The 26,159-nt window shown below is 43.0% G+C and overlaps 1 protein-coding gene across 1 annotated transcript in view; it reads left to right on the top strand.

The window, feature by feature from the left end:
* Nucleotides 1-26,159, top strand: part of LOC311359967 (metabotropic glutamate receptor 4-like) — a 139,061-nt gene that overhangs the window by 94,227 nt on the left and 18,675 nt on the right. The window contains exons 4-6 of the mRNA XM_084480035.1: nucleotides 11,458-11,593; nucleotides 12,415-12,569; nucleotides 12,950-13,090. Of these exons, the coding sequence (XP_084336161.1) occupies nucleotides 11,458-11,593; nucleotides 12,415-12,569; nucleotides 12,950-13,090 (432 nt within the window). The remainder of the gene's footprint in view (nucleotides 1-11,457; nucleotides 11,594-12,414; nucleotides 12,570-12,949; nucleotides 13,091-26,159) is intronic.

Below are 26,159 nucleotides of genomic sequence, written 5' to 3' on the forward strand. Positions count from 1 at the left end.
TCTTTAAACAGAACATTAAAATGTGATTTGTACACTCATGTTAATAAATGATAATTAAATGAAAAGACTTGAGACCTTGGGGACAATGTAATTCACATGCTAATATTATTGTAATTTAATACGTGCGGAACTACCCATGCTGCACTTGAACTTTTTGAAGACAGAGTGCTCTGATGCAGTCGGAGAATCAAAGAGGCAATGATTGTCAAGTATCGTTAGGAAACTGGAGGGAAAGTGTTTTCTGGCCAGGCTCATTTTAATATAAATAGTTCAATTCAAATAGTTCTCATTCAATTTCTGTATCTGTATTACTTTCATATGGTTCTGCTGAAGCATCACGCGGCAGCCATTAGGAAAACTAGAATCAATCCGTTCTAAGATAATTAAAGAAAAGACACAAAAATATCACCAGCAGAACAAGTTAGACTGTACTCTGATTATACGCATGTATTACTGAATTATCATGTATTGGCAGATGTCTGCATTTAGAAAAAAACAACGCATTTGATGCATGTGTTAATTGTATGCTAATTTTGTTGTATCAAATAATCTATGGAAGGGTGTTTGTGTTTGTGTGCACATGTGTATGTGTGTCCTTGTTGGCAAGATAACCTGAAAGCATGTGAATTAATCTGTCTGCCCTTTCAAGTGTAAACAATGCAGTGTACAGACAGTATTTGACCAGGCTTGCATGACTCCTGGTCAAATTGCCAGTATGTCTCTCATCTGCTTCTGCCTCTCGTCCGTGAAATCTCTATTATGCATATTGGGAACCATTTTCAGCCTGCAGAATACGTTTTACTTTGACCGTTAATTGCTCTTTTAATAGCAATTGATGGCAGATCTTTGTTTTCTGCCACATTGCAGAACTGCTATCTGCCATCTACTCAGGTTTTATCGCCCACCCACGTTGGTTCTTGAACTGTGCTGGTGCTTTCTATATTTGGACGTGTGCAGTAAGCAGGGAGAAATCACTGCACAAATGCAGCTTTCAAACAAGCTTTCTAACATTAAAAACGATAATGTGATTTACAAATCGTACATAATCTCCTGATAAACATTTCAGCGGATTTGATGATACAAGCACAACAAACATGTTTGGTGTTGGTACACAGTGCATATTTCCATCGAGTAAATGTTATTTTGATTATGACAAATTATTTTATATTATCTGAAATATACCCAACTGAATTGTGAGGTGCCATATTGATTAAGCTTTGGGAGAAGGGTTAGTCATCAACATTCTAATCAAGGGTTGAATCATTTATATCATTTATAATAAAGGAGTGGCGGGAGTTCAAATGGTTCTTTCATAAAGGTGACGGAAAGACCAATAATCAGAAAACCAGAGACTCACAGAGTGAAGTTAACAATCCTTGACGTTTTGGGGTACAAGACGACTAGCTATGAAGAAGAGTGGCACTGCAATAAAAAATGAGATGACTCGACGGCAGATCATTTGCAGACAGAACTCACAGAGCACAATGCAAGGGTCTGAGCGTTGTTCAGAGCTGGACACTGTGAGCCATGTAAACCAGTATCAGTTTACAGCCTGATGGAAATGATTTGAGCTCTACTTGTGTCGTTTAACATCTTCACTTCTGTACTTTAATTTCTGAGGCATTGCAATGGTCACCGGCTTGTTTTGCACTTTTGCTTTATAGTGATTCTGTTTGATTAATATTGATGTTTTTTACCACCGCCTTCCAACCAGAGTAAGAGAGAAAGCTAGTTGTCCGGTCTGGTTAAACCACAGGGGTCCAGCTACTTAATCACTCTTAAACAACCTCGACAAGGGCAGTTGCCATGAAGAGAGAGAGAAAGCAGGCAAGAGGAAGAGGGGGGCGGAGCGAGCAAGAGGGAGAGGGAAAGAGACAGAGACAGAGAGCGAGAGGGAGCGAGCGAGACAACAAATGAATATTGAATTCCATTAGGTCAAGCAGTGCGTAGCGCTTTATTTCAAAATCCTCTGAAAGAGGAAATCCCTCTTTAGCCTGCTGACAGCTGCTCTTTGGGCTAGGCCTCATTAAGCAGCGATGATGTCTGTGCAGGCCTCCAGGAGGCTGAAGGAGATATGAGGTGAATTGAGTTGACAGGGCGTCAGGCCCACGCTCTGCTACAGCGTTCTCCTTTTCACAGAGCAGCAGCCTGCTGCCTTCACACTGGCTGCAGGTAGGACAGACGGCACCAGGGGAATGGATGTAGCGTGTTTGTTTGTGTATTGAGGAGTGATTGAGGGAGTGTCTGTGTGTGTGTGTCTATGTCTGTTCTTATGTGTGTATGAGTGATTGCGTGTGTGTGTGTGTTTTATGTGTGTGTGTGAATAGGGGATTGCTTGTGTGTGTTTGTATGCGCCCATGCGTGATTGTGTATATATAGATTGTGTATATATAATTGATAACTATTTTGTGTGTGTGTGTGTGTGTGTGTGTGTGTGTGTGTGTGTGTGTGTCCGCAAACATTTACATTTGGGTCAGGAATGAAGAAGACCACACACTTGCATGCACGCGTGTGTGTGCGTGCATGCGTGCGTGCGTGTGTGTGTGCGTGTGTCCATGTGTGGCTAGAACAGCTCTATGTTACATCAACCTTGTTTACAACTGGCGGGCTAACGTACAACACAACCCCCCCCAGCACTGAGTTTGCACGCATATGTGTTGGATTTTCACTCAAATTCAAATCTCTGCAAGCACTGTGCTGTTCAAGTGGCTGGAAGGAGCCGCAATGGCAAGAACATCAATGACTTGCAGCAGTGTGTGGCTGAATCATCAGGCGTTGAATCATCTGGCGTTGAATTATGCAAGGTATAAGGTTCAATTAAATTGTATCTGTATAGCCCTTAATCACCGGTACAGTCTCAAAGGGCTTAACAGGCCATGTATTTATGACACCCCCCTGACCCTAGCCCCCAAGAGAGCAAGAAAAATCTCCCTTAATTAGCAAGTAAGAGATCTTGATGAGGAACGCAGAGTGGGGGATCCCTCCTTCCAGATATGAATAGCAACCGTATCCACTCACACACCGCCTCCTGGACTCATTTACGTCTCATGATGTGGGGCATCAGACACTGTCAACAAAGATTAATGTTATTAACAGTTTCACCTCTTTTGGGAAATAACATGTATGGTGCGCGTTTCACAGATGGATATGATGTTAGACAACATATGCAAGGCGTATCCACAGTTCACACCCTTGCTTTGATAGCATGAAATCCCCATCAAACATGGCCCGCAACATCAAATACAGGCATAGCATAGCAAACAGGCTCAGGGAGAGCAACAAAATAGAAATTTGAGGGTGTAACAGAGCCTTCTACTAGACCAGCCGTCCTGCCATTCTCAATTGTGCCCAACGCTGCATGCAGTGAAAGGTTAATATTCTCCTGCAACTCCTGGGCAATGGGACCTTCAAGGCCTACTACAGTTGAATCTTCCCTCCCACTCGCACTCGATGATTTGACAGCACCTTTGGCGCTTGCTGTGGCTCACGGGCAGCTGCAGTGCGCGGCATTTAATCCCATTCTTCCACACATTCACTGTGGGTTACAAGGCAAGTCTCACGCTTGTCATGGGAGTCATTTTTTTTTTCTCGATTCCCGTGTCGGAAAGCACATCACTCAACGCTCCGAGGGAAAGTTTTTCTCTTTTACTTATGAATCATTTACTTTTCATACGAAACATCGCAGTTTTAATCATTTAGGCCTTCTGAAGTTGAATTTACAGTTGGCCCCGGGACCATTTTGTCATTATTTATTTATTCAGGACCTGGCAAGTGAAACCATTTAGAGCAGAATTCTGGAGAATGATTTAGATTAAGTCTGTTATTCTTCCTGGAAAGCGTTTTCAACTTTGTCCCTTACTTATAAACTACCCACGTCATCAGCCCAAAATTGGGTTGCAAGACTTGTTGCATTCAATAATTGATGTCCCATATCAAGTTCTCTAAACAGTAAATACTGCTGATCCTCAAGATTCTGTGCACACACCGATGCGTATCGACCTTCATCTCGGTTTCCCTCTCAAAGTGCTGCCCAAGCCCCCACACAAAAGGGATTTGACAACATCCCACAATCCTTTACATTCACCTTCTGAGATAGAAGTTTCTACGGGTGTCTTGGTGGGCAGAGAGGCACACCAAACATAAAACAAAAGAACAATGGATCCATAATGGAACTATTTTTACATAACGGCGGGAAAAAGGCCATAAGCAAAGGCTTAGAGTCATTAAGGAAAGGGATTTGCCAGGTTTAAAAGTACACTTAAAAGTACACATAAAGGCCCTGTCCCATTTCTCCCCTCGTAAAACTTCCACTTGGTTTGGAGTGCCCTCAACAGTAAATCTTCCACTTCGTTTTAAGCCTGCATCGCACCTCACTACGTTTTGAGGGTTGATTATAAGGGCAAAATAGCACTCCCCCTTGCTCCCTACAGTAATGGGACACCCTACCCCTACACGAGAATGCGCAAAATCTAGGGTTAGGGCAAAAATCTAGGGTTAGGGGAGGTATTGGGACGGGGCCAAAGAGTTCAGCAGGTAGGTATGGAAGGCAGAAAGCCACGACACCTCAAACGAGTCCCCAGGTCTCCAGCGGTGAGTGTTTTCATTCCTAGCGAGTGCTGCTAGGCAGCAGGACGGTCTGGGATTAGCAGCTCAGGATGCTATGCTGGATGGGGAGTAGGGGAGGCGTGTGCTGACGAGTTACGCTGCGGTCAGCAGGAATCAGATCCACAACATCTACTAGGGTGGTCCCTAATAGGCTGGCGTGGCAACCACTGGTCAGTGGACAGGAAGCTCTCCCTTCAACATGACCGTAGATCTGCCTTCCCTAATCGATTGCTGCATCCCCAGAGTGTATGTGTGCGTGCATGCGTGCGTGCGTGCGTGTGTGTGCATGGGCATGTGACTCTCTCTAAACGTCAGGAAGAGCCCAGCACACGGACAATGACGCATGCAATGTCGAATCACGTCAGCCATGTTCTCGCCACCTGCTGGGAGCCCACTTTTAAGGGACGATTATGTGTGAAATAACATTTCCTGTCACATGATGCTCTCTGGGGCCCCTAAGAGCGTCTTATGTGCTCTAAAGATAAATTGGATTTTCCCCTCGGGACCCGCTGTGTGCCCAGAGCTGATAGCAGGGCAGGGCTGCTGACAGATACATTACTGTTACCCGTGGTCACTGTTTGGGTTAAGTAAATAGACATGCCAACACATGCTTACACTTGATCCATCACCTCCAAGGCCGGCGTGTGTAGCAGTAGTTACACCCGCTGTGTTCCCATAGAGCGCTGTCACAGCCCCTTAGCCGGGTCATCCATATCCGTATCCAATGGATACCAAGCAGCACTGCCGGTTGTAGAAGCCAATGTTTTTCTGCTAGTTCAGTATATCGAAATCCTTTTTTCCTTTTTGTTGCTAATATTCGAATATATAATGTATCAATACAAATAGATAACGTATTTTTTGTGCAAATGATTTTGTACGTGAATACAATGCAGCAAAGATGATATTGATGATCCCTTCTGGGAGGAGACGGCACAAAGCCTTGGCTGGAGATCAGAAACTGCAAGGGGCCGATTTACGCCTTTTTTCCCGCTGCGTTGCTTAGATATTCACTTAGAGAGTCTAGAAGTGGCCATGGCCGAAGTCAGCCATGGCGGGAGAGGCCAAGCTAAATTGGAATACACTGTGGGTGAAGTGGATATGTCTGCAGGAAGTCTGCAAGCGAGGATGCAAGACAGTTTAAAGAATCTACACAACAAAGAAGTCAGTCGATTGGCATGGCCCCAGTGTCAGACCTCGTGGCTACAGTGGCAATGCTAATGCTAAAAATCTCAACATCTTTCAATTAGAGAGGATGGGAGGTATCCCTAGGCCAAGGAGAATGTATACAATTCCTTTTAGATGGACTAGTAATTATATAAAAAAGGTTAATATAATCAGTATATAATGGTATATTATAGTTACAATTAATATTTCTAAGACAGGATTTTAATATGTGTATTTGTACAGTGGCCGCTGTTGATTCAGCTGTTGGCCGAGTTTGTATTTGGCCGTTACGCCCTAACACATCCCCGGCTCCAGCAAGATGATTGGTCGAAACAAACGCGTGGTCGAAAGTATGTGAAACGCCCCCTTTTCGCCCGGATATCCTCTCAAGTCTTCAGACTTTAGATATGAAACTAAAGTCTGATCAGTGAGACTGGGTACGCCATGTCCTCAGACCGAGCCTTGTGGGTTTGTTCCCTGCATAGGCTGCTGTGGATGTTAAGCTGCGCCCCCAGACATTTCTATCCCTCTGTGTGCCCAGGGCTGCCCATCACCTGTTACAGCTGTCAGAAAACAGCCCCAAATCCAGTGGCAAAAAAAGCCTCAGTCTATTAAATCTTACACAGGGTGGATATTGTCACAAAAAGTATTAATTTACCGCTGCTTCACATCACCGTGACAGTAAATAGGCACACTGGTAAATAAATAAATGTCAGTTTCAGAGCCCCGAACATTGAGGCACACTTTATTGAAAAACGAGGTGTGTGTGTGTGTGTGTGTGTGTTGTTTTTTTGCAACTGCATGCACGAGGGAGCAGTTATACCCACCAGCAGAGGTGTATCATATTCCCTAATAGTCAGAGAATCTCCCCCAGAGCACATTGCAAAGCCAGTTGAAAAATGGCACAGGGACGGAAAGTTTTTTCAGTTTTTTTCAAGCTTATGTTTATTTGATTCTTAACCGTCAGCAGGGGGAGAAACCACTTTTGCTCACTTTCTGCTAGCAATTCCCCGGTAAAATAATTTCCTAAATGTCGAAATGATTCGTTTTACCACGAGACTAGAGTGTTGCTTAGCCTACGATGCCTTTTCTAATGACTAAACATCCTTTCAATATATGAAGCTATGCGATGCAGTATAAACAGCCATTCATAGTTAATTCATCCTCACAGCCATACCACTTAATATTTACTTCCAGGGAACATGAGATTTACAGTTACATGTCAAACAGGTAGGAGTTGGACACAAGCTGCTGGGAATCCTGCCCACTAGAGTATTTGAACGTTGCATAGTTCCAATGCAAGCCAGAAAACAACCCACTTTCAATCTCTTGCCACAATAAGATGTTCATTCAGTGTTTCCACCCTATACGGCTTCTTCTCCACTAATTGGCTCGCTTCAAACTGGCTGCTTCCTGGCAGCTCTTTAAATCGTCCATCCTAAATAAGGCCTGAAATGGTTTTGCACTTCCTCAAGAAATCATTTGAATTCACAAAAGAGGCTTTTGTTTTCTGATTTGCTTTTCTGGGCATGAAGCCTATAAAGAGTCATTTATTTCTCAGCCGCACTCCCCATAAGTACAATTTCTCAACACTTTGAAAAGGCTGGGTGCCATATCTTTGCTGTCTTTCTGCTTTCCTCTCAGAATAAATCTCTTTGCAAGAAACTTGTTGAACTGTCAAACATCTCAAGGAGGAGTTTGAAAAAGGGGCTGCAGTCCAAAACTCTTACGGTTTAATTAACCATCTTTAGAACTTCATTAATCCCCAGGAGAATTGATACTGTACAATCGCTCTACTGAAGAAAGAGCAATGACAATATAAAAGGCAGAATGGACAAAAGGGAACAGACCACATAGTGGGCGTGGACTATGTTTCAGACTGTGAGGAGACGCTACCTGAGTGCTCGTTAACGCCATCCAAGCACAGAGCCTGAGCTACAGTGTGTACAGTCGCTCCTCTATTGAAACCGACTGGAATCGCAATTACATTTGGAAAAAAAGGACGGGACATGTGGTGAAATTGCAACCGTTACGATTAAGCGGGAGTCATGACTCAACTGTGGGACTCACGGCAGTCCTGCGGATGATCAAAAGCGACGACTCAGAGAAACCCTCGCCATTTGTCATTGTCACCTGTGTGTGACAATGACAAATTTTTCCACTCGGACAACACTACTGGAACAGGACATTTATTTCTCTAGTGTGTGAGCAATTCTCAAGTTGTTGTTGAGAAGAAAGGAGTGGGTCCTGGCCACTCCAGAGTCAGTGGGTCAGCGTGATGCTAACGACGTACGACAACAATATGCTGTTACATATTAATAAATAATAATAACCATCATCTCATGGTGGCATATTGAAGCTTGCTATCCACCCTCAGGAGCAGCTTCCAAACAGGCAACCCTGGTCGTAGATAGCAGGGATTCATTATAGCGCTTAGGGGCACTACAGCAGAGTGGATGTACTGTCACCGGGGATTACGCTGGGGCCCTCAGACTGAAGGGCAGTGTGTCTGATTGCTACATTTATACCTTCCTATCTGTCCTCCTATCATGACAAGCCCCCCCCCCTCCCCCTCCTCTCCTCACTCAGGGGGGGGAAAACATGTGAAAATACACCCAAAATAACTAGATTATTAAACAAATATAGGCGTGCTGGAAGCTGCTTAATTCAACACTGCGTTCCCTTGATGTACTTCTTTAAGGCTGTGTCCCTCTCGCGCTCAGATGGTCGACATAAACATACTTCACGGTTGATTTGTCCTTCATCACTCGAACGCCGCAGTCAGATACAGTCGAATCAATCTGGTATGAGCAGGAAGGAATGAATCAATGGATTTTATTGGATTTGGTGGGATTCCTCTCTGTTGCTATCTTGACTTATTTTTTTTAAGTAAAGGTATTCCGTGCGCAAGTTTATGTGCTCTTCTAGGTCAGCCTGAAATATTCTTGGCTAGCAACCAGAAAGATTATATTTGCCTTGTAAAATTAAAAAACAAGCAACCGTTCCCATCGCTTGAATGTGCTTTTAAACAGATCAAGCAGAGCAACAAGTGTCTCACCACGTTATCCAATTCTAACAATGGTGTGTTTTTGTTTTCCAGAGACAGCTTTAATATGAACTGTCTCAGGGAAGGAGGCGGCTTTTTGGGATGCATAATAATTCACTTTGCTGTATTTATGTTTCAGCAAGTCATCTTTGCCTGGGTGTTTTCATTATTACTATTATTATAATTTTCTGCTGACGGTTACCCAATAAATAAGCTATTAATACCCAGGCAGCACCCCATTGGTGCCACGCCCACCTGAACCTATTATGGGTCCCTCTGCAGAGCCATCCAGCGTATGCGAGACAGTGCTGTGCAGTAATCAGAGTATGGGCCTGTGTTTACTGGAGCAGTGTTCCTCCCCATGGGTTTGAAATGAGCATAAAGCACAGCATTTGTGGGGAGGGCTTACAGGAGAGAAGTGGCCTGGTCTTAGCACGCACGCACACGCACACGCACACGCACACGCACACACACACACACACACACACTCTCTGGGGATGTTATTTTTAGAGGTGATTTTGACACATAGCTCGGCTTATCAGAGTGCATGAGGTTTCTGGGTTCCTCGTCTTGGCAGTGCGCTTTAGTACTGAGGTGTGATTTAAGTTTTATATGTTAACATGTTTTCAGTATTCCAGGTTTTTTGCTCATGAAAATTGTTGTTCCAGAGCGTTGACATTTTGCCTCCACATTATGAATCGGAAGACGATCAAAACAAGTAAATATGTGTAAAGGTAGAAAGGTAAGGCAGAAAGGTAAACTACATTACATTACATACAACAGAAGCGCTTTCACCTCAAGACTTGATTAGACTAGACATTCCCACTCTTCATCTCTTTGGAGTCTGTGGTCTAGTTACATCTTTAGTGATCTTGCAGGGTGAGGATGGTAGATATGGGAGGGATCTGGTTAATAAAAACCTTGATCTCCAGGCAGCTATTACCCCCTTTTTTTGTTACTTATTAACTCCATGCAGGGTGTTAAAAATCTTTGCTAAAATAGACAGATATAATGAGCTTACCACAATAGAGTACTAAACAGGCCCTTGATGGATATTGCATTATTGAAATATTGCACGTCTAGGAACATTTCTGTAAAAAAAAAATTAAACAGTGAACACGTTTAATGCTCCTTTGATAATTCTGATCACAGAGATAAAGGCTCTTTCTGCAATAAACTTCTGTGAGGGATTACGCATGCAGGGGTTAAACTACCTGTGTAGTGTGCACACTGCTTCTATAGTCCCAGTGTAGCTGACAATATATTACAAGCATAAAGGGTACTCGGTAAACAAACTTCATTCTAGAGCTTCGCCAAAGCCAGGGGGAATATACGTTATACATTTAACACTGAATGACTTATTATAAGTAAAGGCCTGGATATTATTTTTTCATCCATGTTACAATGAAATACAATGAGATCAGAGAGCGGTGGCTCTGTGTGGTTGACCAACAGCCTCGATTGAAGGAGATAGAAAATCAACCACAGCAACAACCCCCCAACAAAAACAAAAACAAACAGAGATGTCCATCCAGCCAGGATATGGACCACTACACATAAAGAAACTATTGAATCCCCCCCTGTGCAAGAATCGCTCATCCATTAGCCTGCCGATGCACAGGGCCTAGAACTGTCATGGACTCACAGGGACATGATCATGCGTGAGACACAGCATCATATCTGGGGAAGGGAAATAACCCAAACCCATTCCTGTTGGAAATAGCAGTGCAGATTGTGAGAAAGCTGCATTGAAGTATATACACCGGGCGGGCGGTTTGAAATCACTGGGGTGGCGCTGGTCGCCTATACAGGAGCCCGGTGACTCCACTGGATGTGGCTTTTCTTACACCCATGAGCAAAAGCACATCAGCCCCGGCCATATTGTTCTGGCCTCGGTTCTCTTGCTCCAATTTTAATTTTCCCCAACTCAACCTATTAGTTTTGTAAGGCAGACCCAGGCTTTGTTTTATGATCCATGGTGTGTGTGTGTGTGTGTACCTGTGTGTGTGTGTAACTGTGTGTGTGTGTGTGTGTGTGTGTGTGTGTGTACACCCGTGTGTACGTGCGTGTGTGTGTGCGAGCACTCCTTGCATTGATTGCTCACTGCACTGGCTTTGCAGCGGGTCACGCTGGCTCATTATCATGTGCACACACTCTGTGGTGTCTTGGCAGGACGCCGAACGCATTCGCTGGAATCGTTGCGTTGAGGGAATTACGAAAGGAAAACACATCCGCAGCTTCGTTGTTGAGCGGCTGACTTTTTACGATCTTTGACTTGGCAGTGATTAGCTTGGCCTCAGCGGGGCACGCATATTCACACCGTCAACATTTCCTTTTGTTGTTTGGTGCTACATAATCTCCAAAATATCAAAGAAGGTCATGGATTCAAGGCAATTATTGACTATGGACGTTGTCATTTGGGAAATTGGTTTATGGAAATGATACTCCTTGACACTGAGTTCATTATATATGGAGATCAAAATCAAAGAATTATAGTAGAAGTCCAAACTTTAAAAGGAGTAGAAAAAAAAGATATACTGTATATATTATAACGTCACACACACAGACACACACACACATATCTAAATTAATAATAGAGCATTTCTGATAACACATTTTCTATCTTTGGTCCGTCTCTGCAGGGGGTATGTGCATCTCCCAGTCAGTGAAGATCCCACGTGAGCCGAGAACCGGAGAGTTTGACAAAATCATCCGTCGCCTGAGTGAAAACCCCAACGCCCGCGTGGTCATCATCTTCGCCAACGAGGATGACATCAGGTGAGCCCCCCCCCCCTCCTCACTCCTCAACCACAAACGCTCTCAACAAAACCGGATCGATCTTTTCAAAATAAAATAAAATACACGTTTTGCTGATTTTTATTTTGTACTATTCCTTACAGTTTTGTGTAACAAAACAGCTACATACACACATCAAATCGTATGATAATGTTGTTCACTATCATATCGTTACACATGGTATTAATTGTAATAAGGTAATGCTAGATCGGATAAAGGATCAGCGTTTGGCCGGCCAGTGTGTCTGACAGGGAGCAGGCGGCGGCAGCCAGAGCTCTCCTGGTGGCGGAGGGGGCAGCGGTCCCAGCGCTCATTGACTTAATCCTGCGCTGATAGCCGGTAATAGTGTGGATATGTAGTAATTACACAAAGCCGGGGGGGATTTCAGCCCTGCCCGCCGCGCTCCGTCCTTGACCCTGGTCAATGTGAGGGAGGGCAGGCACCGCGTGAAGAACAAAAGATAAACTCAGAGGAAGTTCACGAGGCGCAGTACATAATGAGAATTGATAAGAATAAACAGCGACGGAGAATCTATCAGGCTAGCCGAAAGGTCAGCCCTTGGAGGGGACTTGGAGGTTTGGAGTTTCTCCTGGTTTTCCTGGTTTGGAAACTCTGTATCACGCTGGTAAACATGTTATTATTATTGTCCTTGAATTACACAAAAGGCTTGGCAAGGCCACATTTCTGCTGCCAACTAACAGCTGGACAAAGAGCAAATACTACATTTGCTATTGCTCAAATGAAAAACATTTAACAAAATAAACATTTTGTGTGCATACATGGTCTCTTTTGCTGTTTCGTAGGAGACTCCTCCAGGCGGCTAAGAAAGCCAATCAGACCGGCCACTTCATCTGGGTGGGCTCAGACAGCTGGGGGTGCAAGATATCCCCCATCTTGAATCAGGAGGAGATGGCCGAGGGTGCTGTTACCATCCTGCCCAAGAGACAGTCGATACGAGGTAACCTTGCAGCTTTATCTCCTTCCATTTTTTTTCTATATTGAAGGCTTGGAAACCATCCTTGCTTCTTATATGTGGTATGATATGAATGAACCAACAACCTTCTCCAGTAATGATGTACTCCCTCCACTCAGCTTTCAGCCCCACTGGGTGATAGGTTGATTATAATATTGATCTAGATTTATCTAGGACCTCTACAGATGTTTTGATTATTAAAACAAATGTAATAAATTCATCTCTTTAATGAAAATGCAATGTAATGTTATGGCCGATCACTAGCTATAAAATGGTCAACTGCTGATACGAAAGTACAGAAATCTTTGGCGCTATATAATTGATTAAAACATTGATCCGTCCATCTCGTTGCATACCGTCTCTAGGTTTCGATCGATATTTTATCAGCCGCACGCTGGAGAACAACAGGCGGAACATTTGGTTTGCTGAGTTCTGGGAAAATAACTTCCAATGCAAGCTGAGTCGCCATGCACTGAAGAAAGGATCTGGCGTCAAGAAATGCACAAGTGAGTGTGAGACCCACGATGGAATACACTGTGGCTCCGCCGGGCCATGATGTGATTTCATTTTAAGGGGGTAGGTAGGTCCAAATCTGAACACAAGAGCAGTTATCAAGATGTGATGCACATTAAAAACAAATTCAATAGCATCACCTGTCTTGATTTTTGACATTCAAAGAAATGCCGGCTAGTCTAGGTGAGGCTGATGTAACCTGGCAAATCATTTTAATCACCTGTGTGAGATCCCATGGTTGAAGCAGTATTGAAAAGGTAATGGTAGACGTTAGTCTTTTGCCCCCTGCAGCCTATAGTTCATCAAGCTGTATCAGTAAAGGCCATTGATTCCTTGTGTTCATTGGGCTTTTGAAGTGGCAACCCAGGAGACATCCTGCACTAAACCGGACTTAAGCTCTTCGGTGGCTATATGCCTTCCTTCTTGCAAAGTGCAAAGAATGTGGAAAGTTAGAACTTTTTCAATTGACCTCATTACTGTCTTTGCCGCAGGTATGAGTTTGGTTTTGGTTTTATCTAAACTATGAGCCACCCAGATAGTGCATGATTAGGGGCCAGTCGCAGTACAGCAGATGCTGATGCCAAATTGCATTGGCACTAATAGGGTTTTTGCTCCCAAACGGCAATGGCTGTTCCCTGCTGTCAATATGAAACGCCCTTATTCGTGTCTTATCCATATGAAACGCCCTTATTCGTGTCTTATCCATATGAAACGCCCTTATTCGTGTCTTATCCATATGAAACGCCCTTATTCGTGTCTTATCCATGGTATTAGTCAGACCTGGTATTCACCAAGCCACGGTGGGCCAGTAGTCATTATTACTTCTCAATGGGCTGTTTTCTTCTCCTTGTTTGCTGTTTGACACATTGGTTTGAGACTTGTGCTTTGTGTCAGACCTTCGAGTTCCACCCACAGTCAGTCGGAAGTCGTCGGGTTTGAAATGATGGTCCTCTGACTTCAAGGTCTGTTTGGGGCATGATGTATGCAGGGCATACAAATCCACAAGTCCTTCAAGCCACCTTGGCCCACCCTTTTAGAGTCTCAGTTCCTGACGCAGTCAGTTTGGGTTTAAAATATGGCCTTTCAGGTTTATACAATATTTGACTTGCATATGTTTTTGCCATAACGCAGATCCCCACACCATAAATAATGGACCTAGCTGCATTAAATTCAGGATTGCTTATCTTATAACCACACTTTAGAAGAGGAAAATCTGTATCAGGGATTTGACAGTGTGGAATAATGTAAATGAGATAAAGGTCTTGTAAATATCCATTTTCGATTTTGACAGAATTACAGAGACTGGCCGACTCAAGAATGTTTAGGCCTAGAAATGCACAAACCATACTGGCTTTCGTGTTCATAGATCACATAATATCAATGTAAACATGACGGTGTGTCCTCAAATACCTTCTGAGAATATAAAATAGATCAGATTACATTGGATCAGATTAGATTTGATTACTTAATTTAAGTGGCAATTTGCCCAAAACACTAAAATATATCAGTGAAACATCTCAAGCAGATAATTCCTATTAGTATGTGCCTGGGGGAGTCACAACACACTGTATCAAATACGATCAGCATTAGTGTTGGCATGTAAAGCACATTGTTTACATGGGGTTTCTATTTGATGATTCTACGTTTCACTAATCCACCACAGCCTTAGAAATGTGAAGTGTCTAAGAGCACTATTCCCTGTGTATGATAGCACATTATAATCTTAAAAATATGTTTTATTCATTTAACAATCTCTGACATTCTTGTCATGCACATTAGCTTAAAAGAAAAGGACAGAATGGGAATATATTAGTAGCTTTTTTTGAATACATAAATATTACATTTAAACCGATGTAACTTTTGTACTGAACTACAGAGTTTCTCAAGAATAAAACGCACCCATCCATAACTTAATACATCCAGGGCATTATGTTTCTATATTTATCGTTTAATTGTTCCAGCATTTTTCAACCTGGACCATATTTTCCCATAATTCTGTCTCTAAGTGACTAATACGGACAACATTAGTCCTTTATTGAGCAAGAACACTTCAGCCTTCAACCAGGGAACAGATAGGGCCTAGTCAATGTACATCCTCAAAAGGTGCTTTTTCTGGCAGGCTAAAATTGTTATTAAAACTGTCTAAAACAACAAGATGGAAGAAACCTTGCTCAATCCTGGACCAAACTTAAAAATAGCTTAAAAATGGGTGTAAGGCCCTTACACCCATTTTTAAGCTATTTTTAAAGTTTTAAAGTTATGGAGAAAATAGGGTGAGAAATCCAGAAGCTATCCTTATGGTGTGAAAATGATACAGAACAACTCAAGCTGCAACTCAAGCCACCAGAGGTTGCTAATGGAGAAAGGTGCTTAGTGCAGGTTTAAATGTGATCAACACAAAGCGGGTAGATACCTGAACAAACAAACAACACAACAAGAAACTTGTCATGGTTGATGGATACAAATGTTTGCCAACTACCATAGTCAGCAGCAAGTCCAATTTAAACTAAAGTGTTCACACAGGCTATGTAAAATGGAACTGTGTAGTTAACTTGATGCTATTGAGACTCAGAGATGGCACATCTGAGCCCATTCCATCGTAATGTCACCGAACTATTTAATTACTTCCAAACATTAAAGGTTCACTTGAAAATGTACAAAATGCCCCTTGACCGATGTAGCCCAGCGAGGCCTGAGCAGCAGTATGCTACATATTACCTTTACTGTGCGTTCACACCAAAAGACACATTTTTCGCCTGTTCGTGCAAACAGGCGAATGTTGCCGTGCGAAAAATCTAAATCTGTCGCTGTAACTGTGTGTTCACACTGCACATTGAAACATGTCGCGGGGCGAATTTCGTCGCGGAGTGTTTTTGCCAATTCATTCTCATCAACCATGGCCGAGATAACCACCATTGCGTGTCTGTACCTGTTGTGGAAGACGGATAGACGTCGGAATGCCCGTTGTTTATGGGTTAATAATATAATCACACACCGCACAAAACTATGCTATCGCTTTTATATATAAATAAACAACAGTTCAAGTTAGGCGCGGAGTGATACTGGACTCTGTAAACTGAACGGGCGTCATAGCTGTGTGTATACGCTCAATATACAACAGTTGGGAACCAATCAGATCGCTTGATTTAAGCCACCCGTTTTATAAATTATATTATATAGATATTTATATATTATATATATAATATCATATAATATTATATATAGAGCTCCGGGAGTCGGCAACAATCACTTTCTCCTCCAAGCTGCGGTTCACTGCGGAGTGCAGGGAATGGTTGGCCCAGCCGGTTGAACAGTGATTGGCTGTTTTACGTTACTTCACCCACGTTACCCACAGGGAGTGAACGCTGATTGGCTGTCTCACGCGAATGCCACGGAGAAGTTCAAATATTTCAACTTCTGCGAAATTTTGTCGCGCATTCGCACTGCAAATCCACATGAACGCGCTCGCCCGTGACTGGGAAAACTGTCGCCCCGGCAATAAAAGCTTGCCGCAGGTTTTTGTTGCGACAAATTTCGCCCGATACGCGTCTCTACGTTCACTTTGCATTGAAATGTGTCTCCCTGCGACACGTTTCAATGTGTGGTGTGAACACACAGTTAGGGCTTGACCTGTTGAGTTGGAATGTAAGAAAACAAACATCTAATCTCAAACATGAATCAAGGGAATGGCAGGGTGAGACTGGAGGCACAAATGATCATTCAGAAATGAAAAGACAAATTGGAAAGGCAATGTGAGTACCATTTTGCCCTTTCTATTATTTTCAGGAAAAACTTTATTTTTGGGTGTCCAATACAAAACTTTTAGGGACACTAGTATGTTAATGGAGATCAGAGAGGGGATGTAACTGGATGATTAGGTAGCCTCTAAATGCTGCCTTTGAATCCATTATGTATACAAGGTCAACAGATTGACACCAATATAATATAGTATATAATTAATACAGATTATCTACCTTCTAAAGCAATTCAAATGCATTATAATCTTTTCAATCAGTATTAAGTCCCATTAAAACCACATTAAGCTAACAGGTGTCCCCTCCCCTTCCTGCTGCTTTGTACCGTATCTAGGCGAACATACACCGCAGCCTATTTAAACATTGTTCAGACAATTTACAGTTGAGCGGCCTACATACCAGTGCGGCCTATTTACAAAGGTGTATGAGCAAAATGTAAATCAGCGTGTGGCGATTTCTCTGTGATGATGCCCTGTATTCTATACAAATACCTTTCAAAAAGTTTCTGACATGGTTAATAATCACTTAATGGTAATCCTCTACTGGTACCAAACAGAACAAGTTACCCACCAATAAACAGGCTGCTAATTGGGTAATATATTCCAATTCCGATTTATTTCCTGTCATCCAGAATAGTGCTTTTCTAGTGCTGTGGTGACATTTAATTGAAACGTTCCACAATGTACACACAACCTTTTAAGTTTTATGATCAAAGCAGTGTGTCTTCGTTGGAACTTAAGTGGGTGGTGTATCCAAACAGATCACTGACACCGCGCCGCCATACAGCCGCGTGATGACTTCCAGCACTGCTCGAGACCTTGGCGTGCATCGCAGCGCCGTCAATACCACTCATTATTACCAGTGGTAAAAATATATCACTTTCAGGTCGCAGTCTTGAGCCCTGCATGTAATCCTTTGACACTAACCTGGCAATCGCACAGAAATCCTTAGATATGAACACAGGGTTTCAAAGGCTTTTCACAGATTCATTGATTTGATATGCTGCAGCTTTTCAATTCAAAACACTTGAAATAAAGTTAAAATCAAAAGAGTCTTTGTGAGGCTTTGCAGCAACACTGGGGGCCTTTGGGTATGATATGTGCTTTAAATTGGGCATTTGTTACTGCAGCATTTACTAGGGTGTGTCCCTAGTAAGGTTTGCTTTTTTCAAGCCTTAGTTCTGGTCTATATTTGGTATTTTATATATTTCATAATTCACTAATGCACGGCTGTTTATTTTAAGTAAAGAAAAGAGCAAGACTAAAAAGGCCACCTCTCCTCTTTGTTAAATTCTCTTTACACATCTTCATATAAAGGATTCTTCCTTTACAATTAATTCACAGACCTGCCACCTTAAAGTATCAATCCAATTCTTCCTGCTGAAGAATCACATAATGGAGACATTAATGATAAACAGACTAAGCCCATCTGAATGCTAAATAAACACGAGTATCTAAACTGTGTCCCCTGACAACAGTACCAGATTCCTGGCTACGACAACAACAGACCACGTTTTCACGCTTCAGAGGAAAGCTTTGATGCTTTCAGTGTGACTACTTTTAATCAATTGTCACGGGCTTTTTATGAGGTAAAATGCCAGTGTTCCCCATTCTTTGATTAGCCCCAGGAGTGCAGAAACACATTTACCCAGATTGGTGCAATTTCCTGTCTTGTGTCCTTTCTTGTGAATATTAGTATAATTTAGTATCCTTCTCCATTTTTCTGCTTCTCCTTTGTTTGTTGTCATATAATCCATTGAAATGTATTGCTGTGTGTGTGTGTGTGTGTGTGTGTGTTAACCTAACTCAACCCAATAATATTAGACTCCAGACACAAGGGAAACTGATTTAACCAAGAAATCAATTTAACGCAAACTTGCATTTAACAATTGCCTCTTGTGCTCGCTCATTGTGAAATGGGAGAACACACATGGTTAGGCGATAATAAATAGATTTTAATGGAACAAATTACTTAAAGTCACTTCTGAAGAACTGAATTAGCCAGTTCAAAATGACAATGAGATATAGATATGTCATTTATTTATTTTTGGGCTGGTTAGCATTGGGGGCCCCTGCCACTAGTCTGCCTAGTGGTGGTTAATATTGGGGGCCCCTGCCACTAGTCTGTCTAGTGGTGGTTAACATTAGGGGCCCTGCCACTAGTCTCTCTAGTGGTGGTTAACATTAGGGGCCCTGCCACTAGTCTCTCTAGTGGTGGTTAACATTAGGGGCCCTGCCACTAGTCTCTCTAGTGGTGGTTAACATTAGGGGCCCTGCCACTAGTCTCTCTAGTGGTGGTTAACATTGGGAGCCCCTGCCACTAGTCTCTCTAGTGGTGGTTAACATTAGGGGCCCTGCCACTAGTCTCTCTAGTGGTGGTTAACATTAGGGGCCCTGCCACTAGTCTCTCTAGTGGTGGTTAACATTGGGAGCCCCTGCCACTAGTCTCTCTAGTGGTGGTTAACATTAGGGGCCCTGCCACTAGTCTCTCTAGTGGTGGTTAACATTGGGAGCCCCTGCCACTAGTCTCTCTAGTGGTGGTTAACATTAGGGGCCCTGCCACTAGTCTCTCTAGTGGTGGTTAACATTGGGAGCCCCTGCCACTAGTCTCTCTAGTGGTGGTTAACATTAGGGGCCCTGCCACTAGTCTCTCTAGTGGTGGTTAACATTGGGAGCCCCTGCCACTAGTCTCTCTAGTGGTGGTTAACATTAGGGGCCCTGCCACTAGTCTCTCTAGTGGTGGTTAACATTGGGAGCCCCTGCCACAAGTCTGCCTAGTGGTGGTTAATATTGGGGGCCCCTGCCACTAGTCTGTCTAGTGGTGGTTAACATTAGGGGCCCTGCCACTAGTCTCTCTAGTGGTGGTTAACATTGGGAGCCCCTGCCACAAGTTTGCCTAGTGGTGGTTAACATTGGGGGCCCCTGCCACTAGTCTGTCTCATGGTGGTTAACATTGGGGGCCCCTGACACACTACCACACAGCAGCACCTCAGAGGCTGTCCATGCTTTGTCCTTTAAATTCTCCTCACAACCTCATCAATTAATTTCAACAACCGAAAGGGACCCCCAATGTGCTCGGAAACTAACCACACGTTTGACATTTCTGGACTGATCCGTCCCCTCGTGAAGGCAGGGTTTTAAACAGGAGGTGGGGTCGGGTGAATTATATACATACACTTTGCATATTGATGTAAAAATGAATTGATGGTTAACAACCGAGCAAGCCTGTATCCGGCGGCTAGCCTTTGCTTATAGTTACTTGACCTAACTCACACCCCTGCTCACCCACCGTGGACCAAGGACGAGTCCCGATATATTGTAGTTTATGACATCATATAACACAACACTCATTTGAAGCAGTCACTGTATGTCCACCTCTCTCGGAGACAGTATGTGATTCTAGTAACTGAACAGTTTCCAGGGGATTTATGTCTTTCCTGATAGGAGCTGACCTCTGGGCTAGCCCGTGCGTCATTAGCTTGACGGTGTCCATAGACTGTGTCCATAGGCTGTATGAAAGGCAGTGTACGGTTACGGTTGCACTAGATATTCGATTAAAAAAGGGTTAGGATTCCCATCGGACTAAGAACACTACAAAACGAGTTGGATGTGGGCCATTAAAGTAGATAACTCAAAATGACTTTCAGATCATTAAAGCTGTTTCAAAACACATTCTTAATTACTTTACAACATGGTTTGATGGATGATTGAAGCACAAGGCATATAGCATTGACTTCAAATTCTCTTCACATTTTACAGATTAGAGAATGTTTGAGGTTGTATATGTGCACATATATCCCCTCACTGTAGGCTTTGGTTTCATTCATTCACTGCTCTGACTAGGTGTGTGGTGAACCATGCAGCTCATTTCATCTGGGTTCATGGAGCAGATTGAATCTGAACTCCTCAAAGCTCACACGTTTAACCCTGAGCTTGACAATTAACAAGACAAATTGCCAGTTATGTTAAGAATTTGTACAGGTTTGATTCATCTCCTTATGTTGATAATTAATGTAATAATTTATATCGTTTTTTTAAGAATAGACATATACAAGTCTGGTTTAATCTTTGCAACTGGAAATATATGTAGTGAAACCCTGCTGTGCAAGATACACACACATTCATCATTAAATATTTATTGTTAAAACCTGAAACTAAAAATAAACCCAGTGCTTTCAGGTGAGTAAGCTTTGAGTCTGAATGAGGAGAATGAGGAGAGTGAGTCTCATCCTACTTCCTCAACGCTTGTGCTTGGGCTGCCATCCCCCCCCCCCCCCCCCCCCCATTCCCCCGTCATTTGAATGTACAAGTAAACGGAGGCAGTTACTAAACTGAAAATTCCTGCTCTTTACTTTTTTTTAAACCCACTCTTTTCGCTATAAGCAATCCCAGTGACAGCTGCCAGGCTTCGCCTTCACAGTATGACGAGATGAGCAGCAGATAGCAGGGCTGTCTATTCTGCTATCAGCGCAGTGCGGAGTGCACGCCATTGTACTTGCGCGAGTGCTGGCGTTATTCTCCAACATGTCAGCCATTTTTTTTTAATCCACCCCTGACGGCTTTGACTGCACATGCAGGACGGTCGAGATGTCTGTACGTTTTTTTGTACACTGCTTCATTTGCAGACCGCATGTTTAGGTGCAGTCAGAGACATACGACTTCTAATCACACAATATAATATAATTCATTAAAAGGCTGTTCCCTGGTTGGTTTCTCTCAGACCCTCCCCCATGAATCCAGCACCAATGAACTGGGACCGCTGATCCCCCCCCCTCCGCCAGCATAGTAGGAAATACAGAACCCCACGCCGTATAAGAGTCAAGACATTATATGTGCAGAGAGGCAGGGGGGGCATCGTAGCCGTGCATTATACATGAGGCCTCACAAAAGGCCAGGAAGGATTCATGTGCTTTGATGAAATATGCAGGGGGTTTTAACACCGGCGGTTGGTGGATCTGCAGTTCAAGACAATGCTGCGGCACAATCTGACGAGTGGACGTTGTAGCTCCGTGGGTACATTGAGACTAATGTCTGCCGGTTTAGGGAGATCTGCTCCTACAGCGGCTCGCACCGTATTCTAGGGCCAATCAAGCGGATCCATTGATTCATTCGGGGGAAAGCGGAGAGCGGAGTGGCGGGAGGATCTCACAGCTGAGAGGCGATGCATGAATGGCTCTTTTTGGCGTGGCTTCACGCCCGAGTGGGCGCCACGCTCCATTTAGGATGAATACGTCCTTCATACTTATGTCGCCGGAAACAGACGGAGCACATCAGCAAATCTTCCTGTGATTAAAGTTGTCATGTCAGAGGGGGGGGGGGGGGGGGGGGGTCAGACTGTGTCACGGCAGCATCCATAGGTTAAGAGCAGCACACTGCCCCGACTGACACCATCCCTCACAGTCTCCGTGGGGATGAATCATTGTAGGCAGGGTGGGGGAGTCAGATACGGTCACGTGACCATGTGCTTGACGCCCTGATTGGCCGGCAGCCCGCCGCTCACTCTGACCCGTTCAGAGCCACATGAGGTCAAACGACGCAGGGTTGGTTTTCATCAGATGGATATGTAGAGATTAATCTATAATGCAGGAGGATGCTCATCTGTGTGCTCTTCTGAGCACACAGATGCTCAGAATATGCATCTTGTTTCTTAGGACATTTGGATTTAGGCCTAGCTATGAGGCCTGGGCCTTGGTGCTAATATTGTTGTTGATGTTGTTGAAAGGTATTCTGCAAGGTAACAGAATGGAATACAAAAGAGGGTAGTTATCATCCATGGATCTGTGTTACGTTGACACAAGCAGCTGAATGCCAACCCACTGACTAACAGCATGTCGTGTCTCCAAGGCCACAAAAGACGTGGTCCAATAGACACTCACACTCACGTACGCGATAAAGAATACCATGAAATAATCTGTTGTAAAATATTTATCAAGGTGACACAGCTAATGAATGAATGCATCAGTTTGTTTATGTTTAGATCCTAATGTCCCTGCTCTTTATTCTCAACAGAGGAGCTTAGTGCGTGCTCTATTTATTATGCAACCAGCCCCGATACCGATCATGTCTATTAACTAAAGGCCCTTTCCTCATATAGTGTAAGCAGCTGCACAGGAGCTGATTTCACTCAGTGTCTATCTCTTATTAGGACCGTCTGGATGAACACAGCCCCTGTGACACAGGGAGGGGAGAAGAGTTCACTAGCTGAAGCACATCGGATGACCTGGGGGTTTAGGGGCTCCGACCTCTTAACAAACTCCCTGGGCTCGCTTTAACGAAGTGCATAACACAGTGGTTTGCTAACCATGGTTGCTTCTTACTGCAGAATTTATATGGAAACACATTACATCTTAACATTATAGATGTTCTATATCAGTGAAATGTGTTTCATGTAACCGAACGCTTAATATATGTGAGGATTGCAATTGTGACAAAAAACAACAGCATCATATAAGGATTACCAGTAATCCTTATATGATGATTACCGGCATAATCAAGATCTAATCATTGAAACTGAACCATAGTGGCTAATTTTTTTTTTTTATTATTCATGTTTTTCTTAATAAAAAGGGTTAGGGGTAGAAACAAACTAGATACAGAAATACATCCTACTACAATAGGATGGTCAGGTGTCTGTGTGTGTGTGTGTGTGTGTGTGTGTGTGTGTGTGTGTGTGTGTGTGTGTGTGTGTGTGTGTGTGTGTGTGTGTGTGTGTGTGTGTGTGTGCGTGAGTGCATGTGTGTTTAATGCTGACCAATCAGTTGAACACACTGATATGATGTAAGCGGTATTGTAAGAGAGGAACAGTAGACAGACAGTCTGGGAACACCGAAGGTGATTCCCCTAGACATATCATATGGGTGCTCTGCACGTTTCAGGTTTCAGTTTCCAGCCAAGCTCTGCTCTATCCTCCCAGAGGTTCTGCCAGAAGTAACAGGAGGATTTCTGGGTCTGAGAATACCTTGTTTGTAATGCAGGTACACCATGTGTGGAATAGAGAGAGCTAGAGCGAGAGCGAGAGAGAGAGGATGGTGGAGTATCACGAAAGACAAACGAGAGAAATACAGCGTTACAAATAGAATAAAGCTTTTGTGCTTTACTTGGAATTGGCAATTACTAATCATAACTGGTGGAATTAAGACTTCCAAATCATTCAGTGCCTTCTCAGGGGTCTTAAATTGCTTCCGCTGAGTCAAGTAAGCATTGATTTTGGAGTATGCTCTAGATAATTCCAGCAACACAAACAAAACTGATTCCTGTGCATAGAAGCCGAGCCACCTGTTGAACAGGAAGTGTCTCCATACTTGTGTGTTTCAAGACTACGGATTTCTACTAGTTGCCAGGTTTTTCCAAATAACAGTTGACTAGTCGTGATGTACGAAAGGTGAAGAACAGAGAGGAGTTCTAGGTTACAATGTTACAATGTACTGTGACATGTCACAAGATGTAGGTTCACAGTTTATCAACATATCAAGAAAATAAGTACTAATTTACTAACTAAGTACTAAATTAGTACTAAATTGGTTATTCTAAACGGAAGAAAAAGAAAATAACAAGTATCAAGAGAGTCCGGCCGCCCTGGGCATTGGTTTCCCCTGGCTGCTCGGGTGCCGTGACGACGAATGTAAAAACATAAACGATAGCCTAGCACTGTATATCTAGATTTACTCATATTAAATGTTGTTGTCCACGACTAGTTGTCTGAAGCCAACAGCGCCAAATACGGGTTATCGTAGTGGACAAGTTTATTTAATCTTGGAGCCAATTATAAAATCTGTGGATAATACTTAATATATATATATATAATCAATTATTATATTAAAAACACCCATGAGACATATTCAATGGTTGGAATTGAGTATTAACTGAATTGTGTCTATCATAATTGTTTGCATTTCAAACCTATTTCGGTTTAACTTGAAAAGTATCTATGTTATAATACGTTGCAGTGACTCTAAAAACCCTGGGACTGTAAACTCCTACTACACTCCCAGTTGACATACTAATGGCCTGAGCAGGCAGGAAGGGCTTCCCGTACGCCATTCACTTCTCTGGGCTTCCCAGGTTTTCAAAATTCATTCAATCTTAATAACTTTTTTGAAATCTTGCAAGACATGCATTAGCTTCCTCCGCCCTGGAACTGCAGTACATCTATAATCCACTCACATATTCCCGAGATATTAATCCACTTAATCTTAACACCTTTGCTGTACACATGTCACAGCTGCTGGTTCGGCTTTCCCACTTCTAAAAGGAATGGGCATGTGGAGTGAAGCAGCGCTGGGGGGATCTGTACCTTCCTAGATTAGCTTTCATTCCGTCATCACTGCAGAAAGCAAACATCACACCAGCCGCTCTTCCTTAGGAGTTTCACTTCTGTCGGCTTACGGTTGGAAGTTTCATTAATTACCATATAGTATACGGTCCATGAATATAACGCAATAGTTCTTACCTTGTTTTTACTCTTTTAGCTGTGCTTTTATTTTGAATCACGGAAATGTTTACAAATTAGTTAAGTATAAGTTAAAAAGTCATAAATGAATGGGTGATGACTGCATTTTGTTTTATTATCTGGATGTAAATGGTTATATTTATTTGTGTAATGTAACATTAGTAAAAAACTTTGCAATTTTTTACATTTTGTATAATGTATAACGTTCATAATGTTCTGGTGTAGTATCATCAGGCTACCGACATCGTAATAATGTCAGTGTAATTACATTAAATAACAGGAAATTGACCTTCCTAGTCCTATAACATACACACTTTTATCCTTTTGTTAAGTTCCTGTTAAAGAAAACTAATTAAATAATTTCTCACTCTAGGTGTGATTGCAGAATAATTACAGTTGTGGCATGCATAAGGACGTTGTGCCGATGACGTGCAGAAGAGATGATGGTGTATCATTATGCTTCCATGTTTTAATTTTTACCTTGCTGCAAATTGGACACCTTAAAATGTTTCCTTTCTTGCTTGGTAATTGCTAGTTATTAAAATTCGTAAAGCATGTTACCACGATGTTAACAAGCCCTCAGAATGCAGGGCGATGAGCCCGGACACAGAGATCTGACTCAGGGTAGGCTAACATGTAGCTTTAGTCAAAAGCGCCGGTTGAATATTCAAATAAAGTGCGTTGTATGTCCTCTCCTAACCACCTTATCTTGACCTTAAAGTGTCATGAAGTCAAGGAAATTAATGTAAAAATGAATATAAAGGAGGATTCATAAGGACTAAGAAAAAGAGAACGGCAATGCAAAGAGTCATGATGCGACAGCGGGGGTTGTGGATGGGGGGGGGGGTCTGCCGCGGTG

Source organism: Micromesistius poutassou, assembly GCF_964030765.1.
Source record: "Micromesistius poutassou genome assembly, chromosome: 15".
In the NCBI taxonomy this organism is placed as follows: domain Eukaryota; kingdom Metazoa; phylum Chordata; class Actinopteri; order Gadiformes; family Gadidae; genus Micromesistius; species Micromesistius poutassou.